The sequence below is a fragment of the Ovis canadensis genome, chromosome 25, assembly GCF_042477335.2.
Source record: "Ovis canadensis isolate MfBH-ARS-UI-01 breed Bighorn chromosome 25, ARS-UI_OviCan_v2, whole genome shotgun sequence".
Taxonomy (NCBI): domain Eukaryota; kingdom Metazoa; phylum Chordata; class Mammalia; order Artiodactyla; family Bovidae; genus Ovis; species Ovis canadensis.
The window spans coordinates 31,271,106-31,293,478 of record NC_091269.1 but is presented as its reverse complement, the minus strand read 5'-3'; the positions used below and the strand labels follow the sequence as shown (position 1 = coordinate 31,293,478).

At 49.1% G+C, this 22,373-nt stretch overlaps 1 protein-coding gene across 9 annotated transcripts in view; it reads left to right on the top strand.

Moving 5' to 3' along the window:
• Positions 1-22,373, top strand: part of RASGEF1A (RasGEF domain family member 1A) — a 178,089-nt gene that overhangs the window by 142,096 nt on the left and 13,620 nt on the right. For 2 of the 9 annotated variants that reach the window (XM_069571670.1, XM_069571669.1), the window contains exons 3-4: positions 2,449-2,494; positions 4,815-4,950. The exons of 5 other annotated variants lie outside the window; for them this stretch is intronic. In XM_069571670.1, the coding sequence (XP_069427771.1) occupies positions 2,478-2,494; positions 4,815-4,950 (153 nt within the window). In that variant the 5' untranslated portion in view covers positions 2,449-2,477. Of the gene's footprint in view, positions 1-2,448; positions 2,495-4,814; positions 4,951-12,431; positions 12,473-22,373 lie in introns of those variants that run through there. 2 more of the 9 variants (XM_069571672.1, XM_069571678.2) reach the window with 2 other exon arrangements.

Here is a 22,373-nt window from a genome sequence, read left to right as displayed (position 1 = left end):
GCTGAGGCCCACAGGGGCTGCGGCTGGCCTGAGTTCAGCCAGGGGTCAGAGCTGGCCCCTTGACCACGATGTCCACTGTCCCAGCTTCTGGCTGGAGCCCTGTGGGTTCCAGGACAAGGGGAGCCTGGAGGCAGACAGAATGGAGAGTCCTAGGTGACGGGTCAGGTGAGAGCATGTGGATGATGGCCTCTACTGGGGTTCTCCACTTCTTCCCTGCTGGAGCCCTGCTGCCCCCAAGGGCTCTGGCCCCATGGCCTCAGGGCAGTTGGTGGGCCATGGGGTTTCTCTGGCAAACCCACTGCCCTGTGTCTCAGCCTCCAGTGGAACCACCCCACCCTCACTGTTCTGCTCACCCACGCCTGCCTGGCTGGGGCCAAGCCCACGGCATTTCCCAAAGGTCAGTGTGGCTGCCGCACGAGCCGCCCCTTGCCCATGGCAAGTGTGAGTCAGAGGCCCTGGGAGCCAGCTCTCCGGTCTCCTCTAACCCTCACAAGGTGGCTGTGCCAGTGACCCAAGGGGAGGCTGAGGCTCCACGATGTAAGGCAGCACCGTGAGCAGACCAGGCGTTCATCCTAGGGCTGGCTGACCCCGGAGCCTGGACCCCCTGCACACACCAGGCGCCTGTGCAGCATCCTTAGAAGAGGGAAGCGAGTTCTCAGGGGTGCCCAGCCGAGAGGGCACCATGGAGGGCTGTCAGGGGTATGTGGCCAGGAAAGGGGGCTGTGAGTCGGGTGGCTGATGTGGGTGGCAGAGCGGGCCCATTGGGAATGTGTCCCTGGCCAGCGAAGAGCTGAAGCCCTAGGGCATGCACACACGCCCACACACGCAGATTCCTGGCTCACACATACCCTCTTCTCTTTCGCCACCGCAGTGAAAACACACATTCCACATGGACTGAGTCGGGATGTTCCCCGAGGAGGTTGATAGGTAAAATATTGATCTTTAAAAAAAAAAAATGTGTGTTAGGTAATTGATAATTAAACTCTCTTATTAGTTTGAACAGATTTTCAGTTGGGCTCCCTGGAAAACCAAGAATGATTTAATTCATTTCTAATGTATCTTTTAAAAACTTTCTGATCTTACTGTGTTTTCTAAAAGGTACACAGCAGCTTTCAATAATAGCAATTGTCCTTGGCTTCATCTTCACTTTAATGAAGAGGCCTCTGACGTTTTGCTGTGAAGTCTGAAATTGACCCTAAATTTCAAACAGATATTCTTCATCATGAGGTACACTTAATTCCCACGTTAAGTGCCAAGAGTGTACACCAAGAATGGGTATTCATCCGAGGCTTTCCTATATCTGGCAAAATCATCAAATTCCTTTCCTCCTTGGATCTATTAATGTGTTGACTTATTAGCTTTTCTGAGCTAAATCATCCTGTTCCTGGAATAAATCCCACAGGGTCAGGCAATTGTGCTCTGAAATGCTGCTGAGTTCATTCAGCTGATATGTTGCTTGGGGTGTTTTTCATCTATATTCATAGGTGAGAATTTATTCGTACTTTTCTATTAGGGTAGATATTTGTCACATTTATAAATCATGGTTATGTTAGCTTCATAAAATGAATAGGAAAGGTTTTCAATATGAATTGTGTAGTTGAAATAGTTTAAATATATAAAATTATCGGACTCTCTAAGGCTTGAAATAATTCATTTTGGAAACTGGCTCAGCCGGGGCTTGCTTTTATTTTTCCCTGAGGTTTTAGTTGGCTGTGAAGTTACTTAATTTGTACTATGGTTATTGGTCCTTTTGGGTTCTAAATATTTTCAGCCTATTTTGGTTATTTATATTTTCTAGGTAATATCCCAGTTCAAAATGCTTTCGGGCCTTTTAGCACGGATTTATATCATCTGTCCTTTTAAGGTTTCTTCTCCACATTAGCTTCTCTTTTTCATCCGTCTTTGCGTTTCTTCCTCTCTCCATTCTTTGCTTCCCTCTCTCCCGTTCTGCTAGCTTCCTTCCTTTCTTCCATCCTTTTGTTGATGAGAATTGCCAAAGGTTTATCTTTAAAATTTTCACTTTCAAAAGAAAACCAGCTCTTGGGTGTACAGCAAGTCCTACTGTCTTCCTTTCCTTAAATCCACTAATTTCTCATTTAGTAATTCCTGCCTTCAGTTTGTTCTGCTGAATGTCTGTTTTGTTTAGAAGCTCTTTTTTTAGATTTTTGAATCAAGTGCTTAATTTGTTTTCATTCCCCACCCCCCGTTTATTTAAAATATATTGAAATCTATGAATTTTTCTCTGAGTACAGCTTTGGCCATATTGAATTTCACGGGATTTCTTCTAAGGGTTATTTTTCTGATGTGTCTATAATTGGAGTTTTGATTGCTACTTGAACACAAACATGACTTAGGGAAGCTTCTTATTAAATGGGTGAATTTTTTTTTTGGTTTATCGTTTATTAATATCCAGACGTTTCATTCTGTCGCCTGTACGTTTCCATTTAGGAACTCCTCCGGGTTTCATTGGTCGTTTGATGTGTGAGCAATGTGGGTGAGTACTTTTGGACAGAAGGACATACCTTGCTGTTTTTAGGGCATAATATTTCACATATTTTTCTCTTTATGCTTCCATCCCCACGTCCTCAGAGAATGCCCTGCAGTATTTTCATTCCATTCTACCACGCATCTCTTTGGGTCTGAGTCGCGGTGTCAGGAATTGTAGAAAGTTCTAGTTGGTTGTCCTGCCTGTTTCTGGTCCACGAAGAGCCCTATGCACTGTGCTTGGGCGCCGGGCCCATTTCCTGGGCACAGCGGGGCAAGCATGTTCTCGGCAGTGTGCCTTTCACTTTCAACCCTTGGCAGAAAGAACCCGCCTGCAGGCTGAAGCAGCGGGCTGTTCCTGGCTCTGCTTGGCCAGACTGTGTGACCTCAGGCTGTCCTTGGCCTCCTGGGCTGCACCTCATCCCAGCAGTGGTCAGTAACGCCTTGGGGGCCGCTGTGGGGATGTAGGATGGCCCAGTAGGTGGAAACCTTCTGTGAGTGTCACCTACTGGCAGTGACACTGCCGGCTGTTTCAGCTCAGGCCTGGATCTGGCCGCCCAGCACGGGGCCCCTCGGGTGCACAGACACACCTGGCCCTCAGATCCTGCCCTGGCACCCCACAGTGCTGCGCTCACTGGCCCCTCCATGCACTCCGCAAGCAGGTGGCTCTGGGCCAGGCCTTGTCCATCTCTCAGGGACCCTGGACGTCTCCCTCTACCTGCCTCCGCCTTGCACCTGCCCTCCCTTCTCTGGAGCCTGCGCTGAATCCTGGGTTCCATAGCAGATCACGGTGGCCACACTCACCGGGGCTCACCACTCTGGAGCTGTAAGGCCTGGGGCTAACGACTTAGACCCTTGGGGCTTTGTTCCCTGTCTGGAAGATGGGATGACAGCTGCTGTGCCAGCCGTGTATGCAGAGCGGCGAGTGGGCACGTGCAGTGCCCTGGCGAGGAGTGGAGACAGCTGTGCTGCTGGTGCTCCTGGGGGCCGGCCAGTTCTAGACACTAGGGGGCGCAGGTCAGGCACGGGGCAGGAGAGCTGCTTGTGTGCATAGGGACTGGGAGATGTTTCTGTTTGAGGGTCAGGACGTGTGTCCAGGTCGTTTCTGAGAGGCCGTGGCCACTGGACAGGCTGTGCTGTCCAGGCCCAGTAGGGAGCTGGGTGCCTGCTGCCCTCCACCCTGAGGCTGGCACACACAAACCTCCAGCCCCTGCAGAGCGGCAGGATCCCAGGGGTGCCACTCTGGGTGTCTGCCAGGAGGATGACAATTCAGGCGAAGGAAATGGATTTTTATTTGTTTTTAAACACAAAGGAAAATCGTTGCTCAGCCTAATTAGATGTCATTTAAAAATGAAAGAACTGTACGTTCTCCCCCCTCCCCACACTCCCAGACAGCCTGCAGGGTGGAATAGAGGCCAGTGTCTACTCAGGCCTGAGTGTGGCTTCTCTCTCCAGCCCCTCCAGCCCTAAGGGCCCAGCCTCCCTGTCTCTCAAGGACCCTCAGCTCTGACCCAGTTCCCTGTTGTCCTGCTGGCTCACAGCCATGCCCATGCTGCTCCTCGGGGTCCTGCCTGTGTGGGGTGCCGGGGGAGCCTTGGTCAGATGTCCCCTTCTGGAACCTGGGGTCCTGACAGGAGGCAGATTTTTGCAGACTTTTTTTTTGCCCCAGATTTTGCTTTACATACTAAGCACCAATCTTAAGTGGACGTCCTGTAGAGGAAGGAGATCCCAGAGGTGGGATTTCAGTGGAGGTGAGGGGCTGCACAACGCCTTCCTTGGTGGTGCTTTGAGGACAGGAGTGCCTCCCGAGTCTATCTCACCTTCCTCCCCCTTCTGTCTGAGGCTGTGCCCAGCTCAGCCTCCAGGAATCTGAGTCACCTGCCCACGTGCAGGAGTGCACCGTGACCCTTGTGGAATCTGAGGCCAGAGGCGGGATGGGGAGGCCCTGGGCACTATCCTGCCCTGGGGGCCCTGAGTGGGAGGTTGGCATGCCAGCAGCCCACCCTCCAGGAAAAGGGCAAGGATTCTCTGAAATCCTACCTGCTCCTCCCTGGGCCTCTCAAGGCTCAATAATGGGATGGTTATTGGTGGACAATGACATTTTGTCCCTTGAGCAGCCACCAGAAGAAGCTGACTGGGCAGAAAGGGAACGAAGGAGGAGGAGGAAACCCGGACTCGGCAGAATCAGTATTTAGGAGGGTGAAGAGGAGATGGCAAGATTCCTTTAGTCAATTCAAATAGGATTTGGTAATAGGAAAGAATTCAGAAGGAGAAGAAAAAAATGAATCATGCATCTGTAACAAAGCTTTAATTGTTGGCATCTCTCCGAGGCCGGGCCTTTGTGGAGAAGGCGCCGAGGTGCTGCGTGGCTCCGTTCCCATGGCAGCCACCTCCTGGCTGGAGTCCGGCCCACAGCCCTCCACCAGCCTCAGGGACTGCCCTGGCTGGCCCAGAAGGTGCACCGAGGTAAATACAGCTCTTCTTCCTGGCATTTGTGAATATGATTTCTTGAAGCTTGGTTTCTGTGAAAAACACCACCCCTCGCCCTCATTCCCCGCCAGATCCATCAGGCTGGGAGGATGGGAGCTGCACAGAGCTGCACAGCACCCTGCCTGCAAGGCTGGGCCAGCCATGCCCTCCTGAGGGCTTCCCTGCTGGGAGGGCCATGGGGGTACAGGGGTGAGGACCAATGAAGCCTCTGCACAGAGGCATGTCACCCCTACCACTCTCCACCCCAGGTAGAGCAGCCACCTCAAAGGTAGAGCCAGTTCTTTTATTTAAATTATTTTTTTTTCCAAAAAAGTTTGGCCATGCTGCAAGGCTTATAGGATCTTAGTTCCCTGACCAGGGATTGAACAGTGCCCTCAGCAGTGAAAGCACTGAATCCTAACCACTGGACACCAGGGAAGTCCCTAGAGTCAGTTCGGAGCCCCACATGCCAGGACAGGGCAGCATGGCCAGGCAAGTGGGTCTGCTGGCCCAGAAGGAGAGGCGGCTTCCCCCTGCTTTCTCCCTGTCCACATCAGGGGCCCAGCAGCTATCCGGAGTGTATGTCCAGAGGGGAGAGGGCTCCAGGGAGGGGTCAGGAGAGGGGCAGTGCCAGCCCCCATAACTGTGTCTGGAAAGGCGGTGGGGACCCTGGAGGACAACTGTCCCTGGGGCCTACAAGTGTCCTCCAGTTCTGACTCCACCGAAACCAACCTGTACTAAGCCTGTCCCATGCATAGTGGCCTCAGGTCACACTCAGTACCATCTGTGAGGCCTCTGCTGGAGGTGCCAGCTTATAGGGGAGGTTGCTAGCTCCCAGCTCAGGGCTGGCCAGGTATCACTCCCAGCCTGCTGGACCCCCAGCCTATTTTTGCAGCCAGACCCTGAGTTTTTTTAGTATATGGTCCTGGCAGACAAGACTAGGGTTGCAGGAGCTTAAGAGACACATTTGAGCTCAAAGGTAGGAAGATCTGAAAGCCAGGATTTGGGGAGGGGAAGAACCAGCCCCAAGAGAGAGCTGTCTGCCTACTTGTGTCTGAATTCAGGCTGGCAGCTGCTCTCCTGACCTCCTCTTCTTCCTCTTCTGGAGGACTGATCTCCTTTTAACCCATAATATCACATCCTTATCTGTATAGTCACTGCATCCCAGCCACAGCCTGCCCCAAGGGGCTCAGTGGGGACAGAGACCCAGTTTCCTTCACTGGTAGGTCTCCAAGGTGTGGGCGGGTCCTTGGTAACACTTGTGAATGAATGAATGAACGAGTGAATGGTCAGTTGGTCAAGGAGTGAGGGCTCTGTGGAGCACCCACCTCTTACCCACCTCCAGCGCGAATGACATCAGAGAACCAGACAGTGAGCCCTAGAAGGGTGAAGGGCTCCATTTGGCAGATGTAGGAGGCCCAGCCTCAGCTGCCCCAGGGTTTCCAGCAGAGGTCCCTGGGCCAAGCAGCCAGCATGGATCTTTCCTTAACTGTGGCTTCTGAGTGCTGATGGGGCTACTGCCCTGCTCCCACCAAGCCTGGGTGTTTCTGGAACTGGGGTGAAACCAGAGACAGCCGCACGTATGCAGTCATTCTGAAATCTCTGCCGAAGGTTGCCCTCTTGGTTGAATGGTCCTCCAAGATGGGGGGGCCAGGGCTGGCACCCAGTTTACCCCCAGGAGCACTTGCTCTCGCTCTCCTCCAGTCAACAGAGGGGAGACTGGCAAGATGTGTAATTTTCAGTTGCTAATTGTGATGCCCTGCAGCTTGCTGAGCTAAAAATAGTCTCCATTTTGTTGAGTAGGTTAAAAAATAGAAGCCCATGTGCTGCCTCCAAAAAAGCACCCCTTGCAAAGCCTGGCAGAGGCAGGGGGCTGTGGCGCCCCTCCTCCCCCTCCCAGCAGCTCCCTGGGGGCTCATGCAAGATGGGCCCTCAGGGCCATTTTTGTCCCCGTTTTCCAGGAAGCTGGGATGCTTAACTTGGCATCCATGGATGAGCTTCCGGGAGCCCGTCAGCCCCTGAAATTTTATGCAAAGGTCATGGGAAGGTGCACTTATCCATGTGCTCAGGGCGAGGGCCTCAGTGTTCATCTGATGCTCAGAGGGTCAAGCCCTGGCCAGGCACAATGATGAGCTGGAATGACAGTCTCCAGATGGAGCAGGGAAGTGGAGCAGGCAGGCCTGGGCACACCTACTCACCGCCACCTGCCTGGGCAGCCTTGTACAAGTCATTGGCACCCTCATCTAAGAAATGAGCATCTCCACACTGCCCCCGGTGGGTTGGGGGAATTGGACTGGATGAGATGTAACACCCAGCACCTGGCTGGGCTCCCAGCTCCCAGTGATAAACATCTCAAGTACAAAAGGTTAGGATTCCCTGGTGGTCCAGTGGTTAGAATGCTGCGCTTCTACTGCAGGGGCATAGGCCCAATCCCTGGTCGGGGAACTAAGATCCCATATGGGGCACGGCCACACACACAAAAAGTAAATTAAAGAGAATATATAGAAGGTTAATCAAAGAAAGCTTATCCCTGCCTCTCCATTTAGAAACTTCTGGAACTGCAGACTCCAGGATTGAACTGTACCCTGGGAATCTGGCCTAGACAGCTCCTCCCCTTCAGAGCTGAATGGAGGCCTGACATTGTTCTGTCCAGCTGTACAGGAGTCTGTCCCCTCCCTGGGCTGTTGACCTCCCTCTTAGCTGGGCAGAGCTGGTGGACAGTTATTCTTGGAGCCACCCTCTGACTCCTCCCTCTGGGGGTGAGAAACGTGTGTCATGCAGACCCCCCTGGGGTGGGGGCCATGCATGCCCATTGGGCAGTGCCTTCCCTTTCCTGGGATGCATCCTGAGAGCAGAGTTAGGAACAGGTAACTGGGCATCAGAGGCCAGGAGGCTGGAGGACCCCTGAGAGCCCACAGGTGGGGACCTTCCCCAGTGGCTCCTGAAGGTTGAGGTCCCTGCCCCACCTCTTGCCCCAAGTCCCTTCCTGCCCTGCCCTTCCACCCTACCCTCCTGTCCAGAGCTTGGGGCATCAAGCCAGGGGGCTGACTAGTGCCCCACAGGCCCTGCTTCTGAGCAGGGACCATCGCCTCCCAGGGCTGGGAGGCAAGAAGTGAGGCAGGAGCAGACCTCAGGTGTGGGAACACCTCCAGGAGGGTGTGCAAGGTTGCCCCAGACAGTCAGGAGCACGCACAACCCTGCACATGGATGCTGCAGTAACTGGATGTTTGTCTAGAGTCAAGCGTCACTTACATTCTTTAGCCAAGTATATTTAAGTAAATTGTTTGTGATAGCTTCAGCTGTGGAAGTCTTTTACGAGACCACTGGGCAGGGTTAGGCCTCCCCCAGGCCTTGTTCGGTCTCTCATACCAGAAGCAGGAAAAGCACCTGGGAAAGGCCTTTACCCAGGCCTGGACGAGGGTGCAAGTGGAGGATGTGAAGATGCGCGAAGGAGTAGCCATGGGCTCATCCGGGCACACAGAGCGGGCTCTGGCTGTCTTAGTAAGGCCAGTAGCCCTGGGCCTCTGCCACAGCTGCGGCTTCCAGAGGTGCAGGGTCTCTGAAGGCCCTCATGGGCACAGCTGGAGTTTGTGAGTGGAAGGACTGTGCCTCAGGTCACAAAACCTGTGCACATGTGGGTGTCTGGCTTTTGCATGTGTGTGGCCAGCAGCAGATACCCTCCTCCTGGACTCCCCTGTACCAGGGCCACATTAGTAGGCATGTAGCAGTGAGTGGACCCCAGATCTCTAGCTAAAGTCTCTTGAAGACGTTGCAAAAGGGAATTTCATTCATAATCTTCTGCGGAAGAGTCCTAAAACCCCTCTTTTCCCACCTTTGCCGGCATCTCTCACAGCACAGGGGCTGCCCGAGGTCTCCTCTTACTCCCCGACTGTGCCTCCCTCACCTCCTGGCCCTCAGTCCAGCAATTTCTATGTCCTTGATGCTTTGGTGCGCTGTGTTCTTAGAAGGTGTGCATGCGTGTGTGTGTGTGTGCGTGTGCAGGGCAGCTGCACATACTCAGAAGCTAAGCTTTTTGGCTGAGTCCCTAAAAAGGGCCTTCGACCCGAGTTGTGTGGACGCAGTGTGCTGTGTGAGCACTTGCACCCGATTGCCCCCTGGGCTGTAGCCCGCCACGGTCCTCTGTCCCTGGGATTTCTTTAGGCAAGAGTTCTGGAATGGGTTGCCATTTCCTACTCCAGGGTATCTTTCTGACCCAGGGATGAGCCCCTGCTTATACCCTGTGGGAAGGATCCCATGTTCAGAGTCCTTGGCCTGGCTGAGCAGTACTCAGGGACGGCGTTTGCTTTCTGAGCTATGACACCCCTGGTGTGTGAGCTCTTGTTCTAGGCTGAAGACAGGTTCCTTGTGGTTCTCCCCTCCTGTACACCCACACCGGGAAGTTTGGGGACCAGTATCTTGTCTGACAAACACGGCCAGGGCTCACACAGATGGAGTAACTTGCCCCAAACCAGCACCTGGAGGGAGGCCTGGACCCAGCTCTAGGGGTGTTGGCTCCTAAGCCCTGGCCCTCAGGGCACTTAGGAGCCGCTGGGTCTCATTCAGATGTGGGGAGTTGGGGCAGGGGTGTGTGGAAACCAGAAGAATAGCTGCCCTTCTCTGAACTCAGCCTCCCTAGAGATGGAGGCAAGGCTAAGGTGCGAGCACTTTACTGGGGAGCTGGGCCCGGGGCACAGGAGGGAGGAAGGAGAGCAGCCAGATAACGGCGCTGAGTTCTGATGGTCAGCCTTACTGCAGTCTTTGGAGGCTCTGTGAAGCCTGTGATCTGAGTCTGCCCGGGGTTTTCACCTGGCTCCGTGCGGCCGGACGGCTGGTTGTGCGCATGCGCACACCCACACGGGCCGCGGTGGAGCCACAGGGTCTCCCTGCCCGCTCCCAGCCCACCTTCGGCACCCACTGGTGCCCGCAGTGCCACCACCTGGCTGATCACTGAAATGCAGGGCGTTGAGTCCCAGCCCAGGCCTGCCGGGTCTTGCCCGCACTTTCCCTGAACGCGCTTGTCCCTTTGAAAGTTGAAGCCTCCAGGGGACAAGAGCAGCTCTGCCCTCGGTGCTGCTCATCCCTCTGCCGCTGCTCTGCCCTGCTGGTGGCTGTCAGGCTGCAGGTCAGGGGTGGTGGCGGGCAGTGCTGGGCCACGTGGCTGCCACCGAGGCAAGGCACAGATGCGAGTGGCCCACAACGGCCCCGGTACCGCTCCCAGGGACGTGTTTTCCCAGCTAGCCTTCATCCCTACCCAGCGAGGGAGGGGGCGCAAGAAACTCTAGGCCCATTTTACAGCCGAGGAAACTGAGGTTTAGAGCAGCTCAGAATTTTCCCTACGGTGTGGAGACCGTGTCTCCTGACTCCAGCCTGGACTCTCACCGGCTCCCAGTACTGAAACCGCAGGAGAGGACTCAGCAGGTGTGTGTGCGCGAAGGTCACAGGTGAGGGTGCAGGCAGGGGGTGTTAAAGGAATGTAGTTTCTAGGAGGCCGCGGGCTGGGCTGGACCGTGGTGTAGGGGTAGCTGGTGTCTGGCTCTGGGCGGCAGCAGGAAATGGAGCCTGGGGGGCCAGGACAGCCTGCGGTCAGGCAGTGGGGCAGCCCAGGAGGGGTGGAAAGGGACAGGGCAACAGTACAGCCGCAGGAAGCCCTTGTGCCCCCTTGCTTGGCCCACCCGGCCCTCCTGACCTACAGCCAGCCCGCTGGACACTGCTGGTGGCTGCCTATCCAGGCAGTAGCAGAGGGCCCCTCAGGCTCAGCCTTTGCCCGACCAGACCTCTCTGCCTGCTCCCAGCCCACCCTCGGCACCCACAGTGCTGCTCTGCCCGTGCAGGGGCACCTGGCACCCTCTGAGGCTTGGCCACGGGGACTCTGGGCCCAGTTAAAGGGAGGACCCTCTTCCTCCATAGTGCCCGTGGAGAGTCGGGTAAACCCATGTGTGAGACAGACAAGTGCTGACACACGGCAGCTGCCTCTGCACTCAGTGCCAGTTCGCTCCCGAGCTGGCAGAAGTGCCCGCTCCCCCCTGCTCCTGGGCCTGCCCTCGTGCCCACCTGCGCCTATGCGGGAGGTGGGAAACTTGAGGGCCTGGCTTCCAAGAACCAGTGAATCAGTTTCACCGGCCTGACTGTGAGTCGATTGCATCTATAATTAGAAGGTGCTGGCCTTCCTGCCAGAACAGAGGAAGAGCTGTAAGGAGTCAGAGGAGGCAGTGCAAGTCCGTCTCCCACTCCCCTTAAAAGGCCTGCTGCCTTGTCCAGACCAGTACGAGCTGACTAGGGCCAGAGGTGCACATCCCTGGGAGCTCCATCATTGTCCCCCCAACCCTAGCTCCGTCTTCCCCCTGCCTCATTCTGGCCTCTGGAGGCTTCCAGAGAACTCCACCAGTGTCTGAGTCTGCAGCCTTGAAGCAGGTGTGGCTGTAGGCAGGAGCAGCGGAGGCAGGAGAGAGGCTCTGTGTACTTGTTGCTTTGCCCTTTTCACCTGGAAAGCCTTGAAAAACACTAGTGCCCAGGCTGTACCCCCTGCCAGTTAGAATTGTTGCGGTGGAAACTGGGCAAAGTGGTTTTCTAAATTCTCCAGGTGATTGTTATGCAGCCACCAGAGGCACTGACCTAGGTGAAGCTGCTCTCATCACCTGGAGGCTAAAACTTTCAAATGGACAAGCACATCCAGGGAAGATGGGGGCATGACCTGGCAGGCCTGGGCTGGGACACAGTGCCCTGCATTTCAGTGATCAGCCAGGTGGTGGTGCTGTGGGTTGGGCCACACCAGGTGCAGCAGCTGCTACTGTTTAGTTGCCAAGTTGTGTTGGCCTCTTGCGACCCCATGGACTATAGCCTACCAGACTGCTCTGTCCATGGAATTCTCCAGGCAAGAATACTGGAGTGGGTTGCCATTTCCTTATCCAGGGGATCTTCCCGACCCAGGGATCGAACCAAAGTCTCCTGATTGGCAGGTGGATTCTTTACCACTGAGTTACCAGGAAAGCCCACACTAGGAGCAGCAAAGCTTTCTAAAGGAGAGGATCTGAAACTTCAGAGAACAGTGAGTTCTGACTCAGGGGAAGGTGCACTGCCGCCGCCGCCAAGTTCTTGGTGGTGCTGACCCTGCGGCTCCAGCTTTGCGTTTGTTTTAGAGCATCCCTGCAGGGTCTGACTCCCCGGGGGCCTGTGTGTCTAGAGTGGCCTGTGTGGGGCATGGAGTAGGTACCTGTGTGAGAGTTTGCTCCTCAGGTGGGAGGTGGTACCGCGTTCTTGTGCACAGTCCTTTACCCCAGTGAGCACACTCCATCCTCCCAGCATACCTCTGAAGCAGTGTTCCCTGTGCCCATTTACAGATGAGGTCATTAAGGCTCCGCGAGGTTGAGGGTCCTGATAAAGCCACAAGAGGCTGATCTGGGCACAGACGCAGGCCTGCCATCTTTGCTGCCATCCTGGCTCTGCTGCAGTCGCCCTCATCTTGAACTCGTCTCTGTGTCTTCCAGCATCTCCATGCCTTCATCATCATCACCTACTGAAGGTTTATCAGACTTGTCAATGGCAGCTCTGAAGCCCCCACTGTATCTGCTTCCTCGGATTATCTGCTGTGTGACCCTGGACAGTTACGTGGCCTCTCTGTGCCTTGTCCTCACTGGCAGCGTGCAGAGAGTGATGTTTGCTCACTTGGGGTTATTGTGAGGATCAATGAGATGATTCCGCTCCAGCAATAGTGTCACTGGTGGCACATACAAAGTACTCAGAATTTTAGCTACTGTTATTTCATTAAAAATTTTTTTTATTGGAGTATAGAGAAGGCAATGGCACCCCACTCCAGTACTCTTGCCTGGAAAATCCCATGGACAGAGGAGCCTGGTGGGATGCAGTCCATGGGGTCACAACTGAGCGACTTCACTTTCACTTTTCACTTTCATGCATTGGAGAAGGAAATGGCAACCCACCCCAGTGTTCTTGCCTGGAGAATCCCAGGGATGGCAGAGCCTGGTGGGCTGCCGTCTATGGGGTCGCACAGAGTTGGACACAACTGAAGTGACTTAGCAGCAGCATAGTTGACTTACAAGGTTGTATTAGTTTCTGCTGTACAGCAAAGTGAATCAGTTATGCATATACCTACATCCACTCTTTTTTAAAGATTCGTTTCCCATATAGATCATTACTTAGTATTGAGTTCTCTGTGCTACATAGTACATCCTTATTAGTTATCTATTTTACATACAGTAGTGTGTATATAGGGCTTCCCAGGAAGCACTAGATAAAGAACCCTCTTGCCAATACAGGGGATGTAAGAGAGGCTGGTTCGATCCCTGTGTCAGGAAGATCCCTTAGAGGAGGGCATGGCAACCCACTCCAAGTATGTACATGTCAGTCCCAACCTCCCAATTTATCCCTCCCTTTACTCCCCCCCACCGCCCCCGGTAGCCATAAATTTGTTTCCTACATCTGTTATTTTTTTCCTTACCATTTGTACCATTTTTAAAGATTACACTAATATAAGTGATACATAGTATTTGTCTGTCTCTGACTTCACTCAGTATGACAGTCTCTGTGTGGCTGCAAATGGCATTAATTCATTTTTTTTTTCTGGCTGAATTATATTCCATTGTGTGTACACACACCACGTCTTCTTTATCTGTCCCTCTGCCAATGGACATTTAGGTTGCTTTCATGTCTTGGCTGTTGTAAATAGTGCTGCAGTGAACACTGGGATACATGTGTCTTTTTGAATTACGGTTTTCTCTGAATATATGCCCAGGAAAGGGATTGCTGGATCATATAGTAGAGTTGCATCTGGTTATTTAGGGAACCTCCTTACTGTTCTACATAATGGTTGCACCAATTTACATTTCCATCAACAGTGTAGGAGGGCTCCCTTTTCTCCACATCCTCTCCAGCACTTTTTTTTTCTTTTGTTTCCTCCTGTGTCTGTTGGTTTTCCAGCTCCAAACCCAACTTTCCACTGAGTTTGGCGACCAGGCTTTGGCGATTACCATTCTGGACAGCTGGTTTCCTATCAGGTTCTACCAGCAGGGGTCACTGTAGGGAAACTAGCCGCCAGGGCAGCTCTCTGTTCTTCCATATCCCGCACCAGCGGTTCCCGCCTCCAGCACTTTTGATGATGGCCATTCTGATTGGTGTGAGGTGATACCTCACTGTAGTTTTGATTTTCATTTCTCTAATAATTAGTGATGTTGAGCATCTTTTCATGTGCTTTTTGGCCATCTATCTGTCTTCTTTGGAGAAATGTCTATTTAGATCTTCTGGCCACTTTCCGATTGAGTTATTTTTTGTTATTGAGCTGCGTGAGCTGTTTGTGTATTTTGGAGATTGATCCCTTGTTGGTAGCTTTGTACACAGATATTGTCCCCCATTCTGTGGACTGTTTTTTCGTTTTGTTTATGGTTTCCTTTGCTGTGCAAAAGCTTTTAAGTTTTATTAGGTCCCATTTATTTATTTTTGTTTTTATTTTCATTACTCTAGGAGGTGGATCCAAAAAGATTTTGTTGCTATTTATGTGAGAGAGTGTCCTGCCTGTGTTTTTCTCAAAGAGTTTTATAGTATCTAGTCTTATATTTAGGTCTTTAATCTATCTTGAGTTTATTTTTGTGTTTCGTGTTAGAGAGGGTTCTAATTTCATTCTTTTATACACAGTTATCTAGTTTTCCCAGAACTACTTACTGAAGAGACTGTCTTTTCTTCTTTGTATACTCTTGCCTCCTTTGTCATAAATTAGTTGACCATAGGTATGTGGGTTTATCTCTGGACTGTCTATCCTGTTCCATTGACTTATATTTCTGTTTCTGTGCCAGTACCATACTGTTTTGATTAATGTAGCTTTGTAATATAGTCTGAAGTCAGGGAGCCTAATTCCTCCAGCTCTGTTTTTCTTTTTCAAGATGGCTTTGGCTATTTGAGGTCATTTGTGTTTCAACTGAACTGAACTGTGTTTCCTTACAAATTGTAATGTTTTTGTTCTAATTCTGTGAAAAATTCCATTGGTAATTTGATAGGGATTGCATTAAATCTGTGGATTGCTTTGGGTAGTAGTCTCATTTTCACAATATTGATTCTTCCAATCCAAGAACATGGATATCTCTCCATCTGTTTGTATCATCTTTGACTTCTTTCATCAGCATCTTACAGTTTTCTGAGTACAGGTCTTTTGCCCCCTTAGGTAGGTTTATTCCTAGACATTTTATTCTTTTGGATGCAGTGGTAAATTGGATTGTTTTCTTAATTTCTCTTTCTGATCTTTCATTGTTGCTGTATAGGAATGCAAGATATTTCTGTGTATTAATTTAGTATCCTGCAACTTTACCAAACTCATTGATAAACTGTAGTAGTTTTCTGGTAATGTCTTTAGGATTTTCTATGTATAGTATCATGTCATCTGCAAACACTGACAGTTTTACTTCTTTTCCAATTAGTTTCCTTTTATTATTATTTTTTCCTGATTGCCATGACTAGAACTTCAAAAACTGTATTGAATAAAAGTGATGAGAGTGGACATCCTTGTCTTGTTCCTGATCTTAGAGGAAGTGCTTTCAGGTTTTCACAGTTAAGAATGATGTTAGCTGCAGCTTGACGTATATCTTTTTTATGGTGAGGAAGTTTCCTTCTGTGCCCAATTTCTGGAGTTTTTGTCATAAATGGGTGTTGAATTTTGTCAAAAGCTTTTTTTGCATCTATTGAGATGATCATATCGTTTTTATTCCTCAGTTTGTTAATTGTGTTATCACATTGGCTGATTTGCATATATTGAAGAATCCTTGCATCCCTGGGTTAAATCCCACTTGATCATGGTGTATGGTCCTTTTAATGTGCTGTTGAATTTGGTTTGCTAGTATTTCGTTGAGGATTTTTGTGTCTATGTTCATCAGTGATATTGGCCTATAATTTTCTTTCTTTGTGATATCTTTGTTTTTGGTATCAAGGTGATGTTGGCCTTATAGACTGAGCTTGGGAATGTTTTATCCTCTGTGATTTGGGGGAAGAGTTTCAGAAAGATAGGTTTTAACTCTTCTCTAAATATTGGATAGAATTCGCCTATGAAGCCATCTTGTCCTAGACTTTTGTTTGAAAGTTTTTTAATCACTTTTAGGGTTAGTACTTGTGATTGGTCTGCACATGATTTCTGTTTATTCCCGATTTGGTGTTCGACGGTTGTACCTTTCCGAGAATTTGTCTATTTCCTCTAGGTTTTTCTTTTTATTGGCATATAGTTGTTTGTAGTTGTCTCTTATGATCTCTTTGTATTTCTGTGGTGTCCACTGTAACTTCTCTTTTTTCATATGTCATTTTCTTGATTTCAGCCCTTTCCCTTTCTTTCTTGATGAATCTGGCTAAAGGTTTATTAGTTTTGTCTATGTTTTCACAGAACCAGTTTTTTTTTTAACTTCATTGATCTTTTCGATTGCTTTCTTCATCTCTGTTTCATTTATTTCTGCTCTGCTCTCCATGATGTCTTTCCTTCTACTAACTCTGGGTTTTGTTTGTTCTTTCTCTCGTTGCTTTAGATGTAAGGTTAGGTGGTTTATTTGAGATTTTTCTTGTTTTGTGAGGTAAGTTTGTATCACTGTAAACTTCCCTCTTAGAACTGCATAATATTTGGATCATCATGTTTTTGTTGTCATATGTTTCTTGGTGTTTCTGATTTCCTCTTTGATTTTTTCCATGATCCATTGGTTGTTTTGTAACATGTTGTTTAGCCTCAACGTGTTTGTGTGTTTTTACTATTTCTTTCCTGCAATTTATTTATAATCTCATAGTTTTGTGGTCGGAAAAGACGCGTGATATTATTTCGGTTTTCTTAAATTTACCTAGGTTTGATTTGTGGCCCAAGGTGTGATCTATCCTGAAGAATGTCCCATGTGCACTTGAGGAGAAAGTGTATTCTGCTTCTTTCAGGTGGAATGCCCTATAAATTTCAAGGAAGTCCATCTTGTCTAATGTGTCATGTAAGACTTCTTTCCTTACTGATTTCATGTCTTGATGATCTGTCCATTGGTTTAAGTGGGATGTTAAAGCCCCCGTTATTGTTGTGTTACTGTTGATCTCCTCTTTTGTGGCTGTTGCCATGTAAATTGTATATTGAAGTCCTCCTGTGTTGGGTGCTATATATTTGCAGTTGGTATATCTTTCTCTTTGATCGATCTCTTTTTCATTGTGTAGCGTCCTTCTTTGTCGCTTGTAATAGTCTATTTATTCGTTTTTGGCATTGCTGTCTTCATTGCTCTGCAGGCTTCTCCCTGGTTGTGGCGAGTGGGGGCTGCTCTCTAGATGCAGTGCAAGGGCTTCTCATTGCAGCGGCTTCTGTCTGTGTGGAGCACAGCCTCTGGGGCACGCAGGCGCTGACAGATGTGTCTCATGGGCTCAGTGGTTGCACTTCCTGGGCTCCAGAGCAGACTGAGTGGTAGTGGCACCCAGACTTAGTTGCTCTGCGGCGTTTGGGATCTTTCTGGCCCAGGTATCAAACCCGCATCTCCTGCATTGGCAGGTGATTCTTTACCAGTGAATCATCAGGGAAGCCTCTACTAGTTGTTTCAGTTCAGTTCAGTCGCTCAGGCGTGTCTGTCTCTTTGCGGCCCCATAAATCACAGCACACCAGGCCTCCCTGTCATCACCAACTCCCAGAGTTCACGCAGACTCACGTCCATTGAGTCTGTGATGCCATCCAGCCATCTCATCCTCTGTTGTCCCCTTCTCCTCCTACCCTCAATCCCTCCCAGCATCAAAGTCTTTTCAATGAGTCAACTCTTCACATGAGGTGGCCAAAGTATTGGAGTTTCAGCTTTAGCATCATTCCTTCCAAAGAAATCCCAGGGCTGATCTCCTTCAGAATGGACTGGTTGGATCTCCTTGCAGTCCAAGGGACTCTCAAGAGTCTTCTCCAACACCGCAGTTCAAAAGCATCAATTCTTCGGCGCTCAGCCTTCTTCACAGTCCATACATGACCACTAGAAAAACCATAGCCTTGACTAGATGGACCTTAGTCAGCAAAGTAATGTCTCTGCTTTTGAATGTGCTATCTAGGTTGGTCATAACTTTTCTTCCAAGGAGTAAACTTCTTTTAATTTCATGGCTGCAGTCACCATCTGCAGTGATTTTGGAGCCCAAAAAAATAAACTCTGACGCTGTTTCCACTGTTCCCCATCTATTTCCCATGAAGTGATGGGACCAGATTCCATGATCTTCGTTGTCTGAATGTTGAGCTTTAAGCCAACTTTTTCACTCTCCACTTTCACTTTCATCAAGAGGCTTTTTAGTTCTTCACTTTCTGCCATAAGGGTGGTGTCATCTGCATATCTGAGGTTATTGATATTTCTCCCGGCAATCTTGATTCCAGCTTGTGTTTTTTCCAGCCCAGCGTTTCTCATGATGTACTCTGCATACAAGTTAAATAATCAGGGTGACAATATACAGCTTTGACATACTCCTTTTCCTATTTGGAACCAGTTCATTGTTCCATGTCCACTTCTAACTGTTGCTTCCTGACCTGCATACAGATTTCTCAAGAGGCAGGTTAGGTGGTCTGGTATTCCCATCTCTTTCAGAATTTTCCACAGTTTATTGTGATCCACACAGTCAAAGGCTTTGGCATAGTCAATAAAACAGAAATAGATGTTTTTCTGGAACTCTCTTGATTTTTCCATGATCCAGTGGATGTTGGCAATTTGATCTCTGGTTCCTCTGCCTTTTCTAAAACCAGCTTGAACATCAGGAAGTTCATGGGTCACGTATTGCTGAAGCCTGGCTTGGAGAATTTTGAGCGTTACTTTACTAGCATGTGAGATGAGTGCAACTGTGCGGTAGTTTGAGCATTCTTGGGCATTGCTTTTCTTTGGGATTGGAATGAAAACTGATCTTTTCCAGTCCTGTGGCCACTGCTGAGTTTTCCAAATTTGCTGGCATATTGAGTGCAGCACTTTCACAATGTCATTTTTTAGATTTGAAATAGCTCAACTGGAATTCCATCACCTCCACTAGCTTTGTTTGTAGGGATGCTTCCTAAGGCCCACTTGACTTCACATTCCAGGATGTCTGGCTCTAGATGAATGATCACACCATCGTGATTATCTGGGTCGTGAAGATCTTTTTTGTACAGTTCTTCTGTGTATTCTTGCCACCTCTTCTTAATATCTTCTGCTTCTGTTAGGTCCATACCATTTCTGTCCTTTATCGAGCCCATCTTTGCATGAAATGTTCCCTTGGTGTCTCTAACTTTCTTGAAGAGATCGCTAGTCTTTCCCATTCTGTTCTTTCCTCTATTTCTTTGCACTGATTGCTGAAGAAGGCTTTCTTATCTCTTTTTGCTATTCTTTGGAACTCTGCATTCAGATGCTTATATCTTTCCTTTTCTCCTTTGCTTTTCGCTTCTCTTCTTTTCACAGCTATTTCTAAGGCCTCCCCAGACAGCCATTTTGCTTTTTTGCATTTCTTTTCCATGGGGATGGTCTTGATCCCTGTCTCCTATACAATGTCACGAACCTCATTCCATAATTCATCAGGCACTCTATCTATCAGATCTAGGCCCTTAAACCTATTTCTCACTTCTACTGTATAATCATAAGGGATTTGATTTAGGTCATACCTGAATGGTCTAGCGGTTTAATAAAGTCTACTTTGTCTGATACGAGTATTGCTACTCCAGTATTCTTTAGATTTCACTTTGCATGGAATATCTTTTCCATTCCCTCATTTTCTGTCTGTATGTGTCCCTAGATCTGAAGTGGGTCTCTTGTAGACAGCATGTATAGTGGTCTTGTGTTTGCATCCAGTCAGCCAATCTGTGTCTTTTGGTTGGAGCATTTAATCCATTTATATTTAAGGTAATTATTGATATGTATGATTCTTGATCTGTATTATTCCATTGATATTTAAGGTGATTATTGATATGTATGATTTATTAATTGTTTTGGATTTGTTTTTTTTTTAAGTCTTTTTTTCTTCCCTTCTTTTGTTCTTTTCTTTTGTGATTCGGTGACTATTTTTAGTGTTGTGTTTGGGTAGCTTTTTCTTTTTTGTGTATATATCTATTGTAGCTTTTTTAGTTTGCATTTCCCACTGAGAGAAGTTCCTTTATCATTTGTTGTAAAGCTGTTTGATGGCACCGAATTCTCTTAGATTTTGCTTGTCGTAAAGCTTTTGATTTTTCTGTTGAATCTGAATGAGAGCCTTGCTGGGTAGAGTATTCTTGGTTGTAGGTTTTCCTCTTTCATCACTTTAAATATATTGTGTTACTCCCTTTTGGCCTGCAGAGTTTCTGCTGAAAAACCAGCTGATAACCTTATGGGGATTCCCTTGTATGTTATCTGTTGCTTTTCCTTTTTTGCTTTCAATACTTTTTCTTTGTATTTAATTTTTGTCAGTTTGATTACTGTGTGTTTCAGTATGTTCCTCCTTGGTTTTATCCTGTATGGGCCTCTCTACACGTTCTGGACTTGGGTGACTGTTTCCTCTCCCATGTTAGGGAAGTCTTTCTAATCTCTTCAAATATTTTCTCAGGCCCTTTATCTTTGTCTTTTTCTTCTGGGATCCATCTAATGCAAATGGTGTATTTAATGTTGTCCCAGAGGTCTCTGAGACTGTCCTCAGTTCTTTTCCTTCCTTTTTCTTTTATTATGTCCCATGGAAGTTATTTCTACCACTCTTGACTTCCAGCTAACTTACTCATTCTTCTGCTTCAGCTATTCTGCCATTGATTCTTTTTATGTATTTTTCATTTCAGTTATTGTGTTGTGTATCTGGTTTTGTTGTTGTTTAAATCTTCTCTTTGTCAAGCATTTCTTGTATTTTCTCAGTCTGTGCTTGCATTCTTTTTTTGTTGTTGAGATTTTGCATCATTTTTACTGTCATTTCTCTGAATTCTCTTCCAGGTAGTTTGCCTGTTTCCTCTTCATTTAGTTGTCCTTGTGGCGTTTTCTGTCTTGCTCCTTCATCTGCACCGTATTTCTTTGTCATCTCATTTTGTCTTTCTTTCTGTTTGTGGTCCCCCTTCTGCAGGCTGCAAGATGGTAGTTCCTCTTGCTTCTAGTGTCTGCCCCCTGGTGGACGAGCTTAGTACTGGGGCTTGTGCCGGTTTCCTGATGGGAGCCTGGTGCCTTCCCTCTTGGAGCTGGGTCTTGTCCCTCTGATAGGCAGGGCTGTTTCAAGTGGTATGTTTTGAGGTGGCTGTGAGCTCAGTATGACCTCAGGCAGCAGGTGGCGCTGTGCTCCTGTCTTGCTGGTTGTTTGGCCTGAGGCGTTCCAGTGCTGGAGCCTGCAGGCTGTTGGCAAGGTCAGGTCAGCTGACCTCTGCCTCCCCAGGAGAGTGTCCAAGATCCCTAACTATGTCTTGCCCAGGTTCTTGTGGAGGTACTGCTTTGGTCTTGGTGTACACAAGACCTTGTATGTGGCCTCCGAGAGTGGAGTCTGTTTCCCCCAGCCCCGTGGAGCTCTTGCACTCAAGCCCTGCTGGCCTTCAGGGCTGAATGCTCTGGGGGTGGGGGGTGGGGGGGAGTGTCTTCCCAGTGCCAGACCCTCAGACTGTCTTGGTGGGATGTGTTTAGGAAGGATCATCCCTATGTGGGTTTAATATTTTTTGGTGCAGGGGCTCTTTTTAGTTTGGATGTCTGCCGCCGCTTTCCTCGTGTATGCTGGCCGTGACCCGCTTGATGAGGCATGTGACTGATGTGGAGACCAGCCCCTGCCCTGGGTGTTGAGCAGGGCCTCCCCTTGCTGTTAGGGTTAGCGTGGGAGGTGGGGTCTCCTCCCCAGCTGTGGCTGTAGAAGCCCCCCGATCTGTTGCTGATCTGTTTCTTAGCTGTGTTTCTGATCTTTTGTGTGCAGCAGGGAGGGTTGGAACACGCCCACTGGAAGAGAAGTCGCTCAGTATCGATTTTCTGGAGCAGTTCATCCATGAGCACGCTCTGTTGTGCCCCCTCTCACCCGTGATGTGAGCTCTCACGTTACACCGTAGTTGGTACTCCTCTTTTGCACATGTGCGTGCTTAGTCGCTTCAGTCGTGTCCGACTCTTTGCAACCCCACAGTCTGTAGCCTGCCAGGCTCCTCTGTCCACGGGATTCTCCAGGCAAGAATACTGGAGTGGGTCACCATGTCCTTCTCCAGGGGATCTTCCCCACCCAGGGATGGAACCCAAGTGTCTTAACGTCTCCCACATTGGCAGGCGGATTCTTTACCACTAGCCCCACCTGGGAAGCCTGTTTTGCCTTTATAAAAAGTGCTGATTTCAAAACTCAGCTTCTTTGCATTAAAAAAGAAAAGTTATTTAAAAGATGACAAGATAGATGTGCCATTTAGAAACGTTATCAGGTAGCTGACAAATGTGTAGAATGGAAAGCAAGTCCCCTCCCTCCTCTGCTCCCTTGCAGTAATCTCTGTGATGAGCATGGCCAGGGGTGGCTGGATGTCCTCTGTGCATTTATGC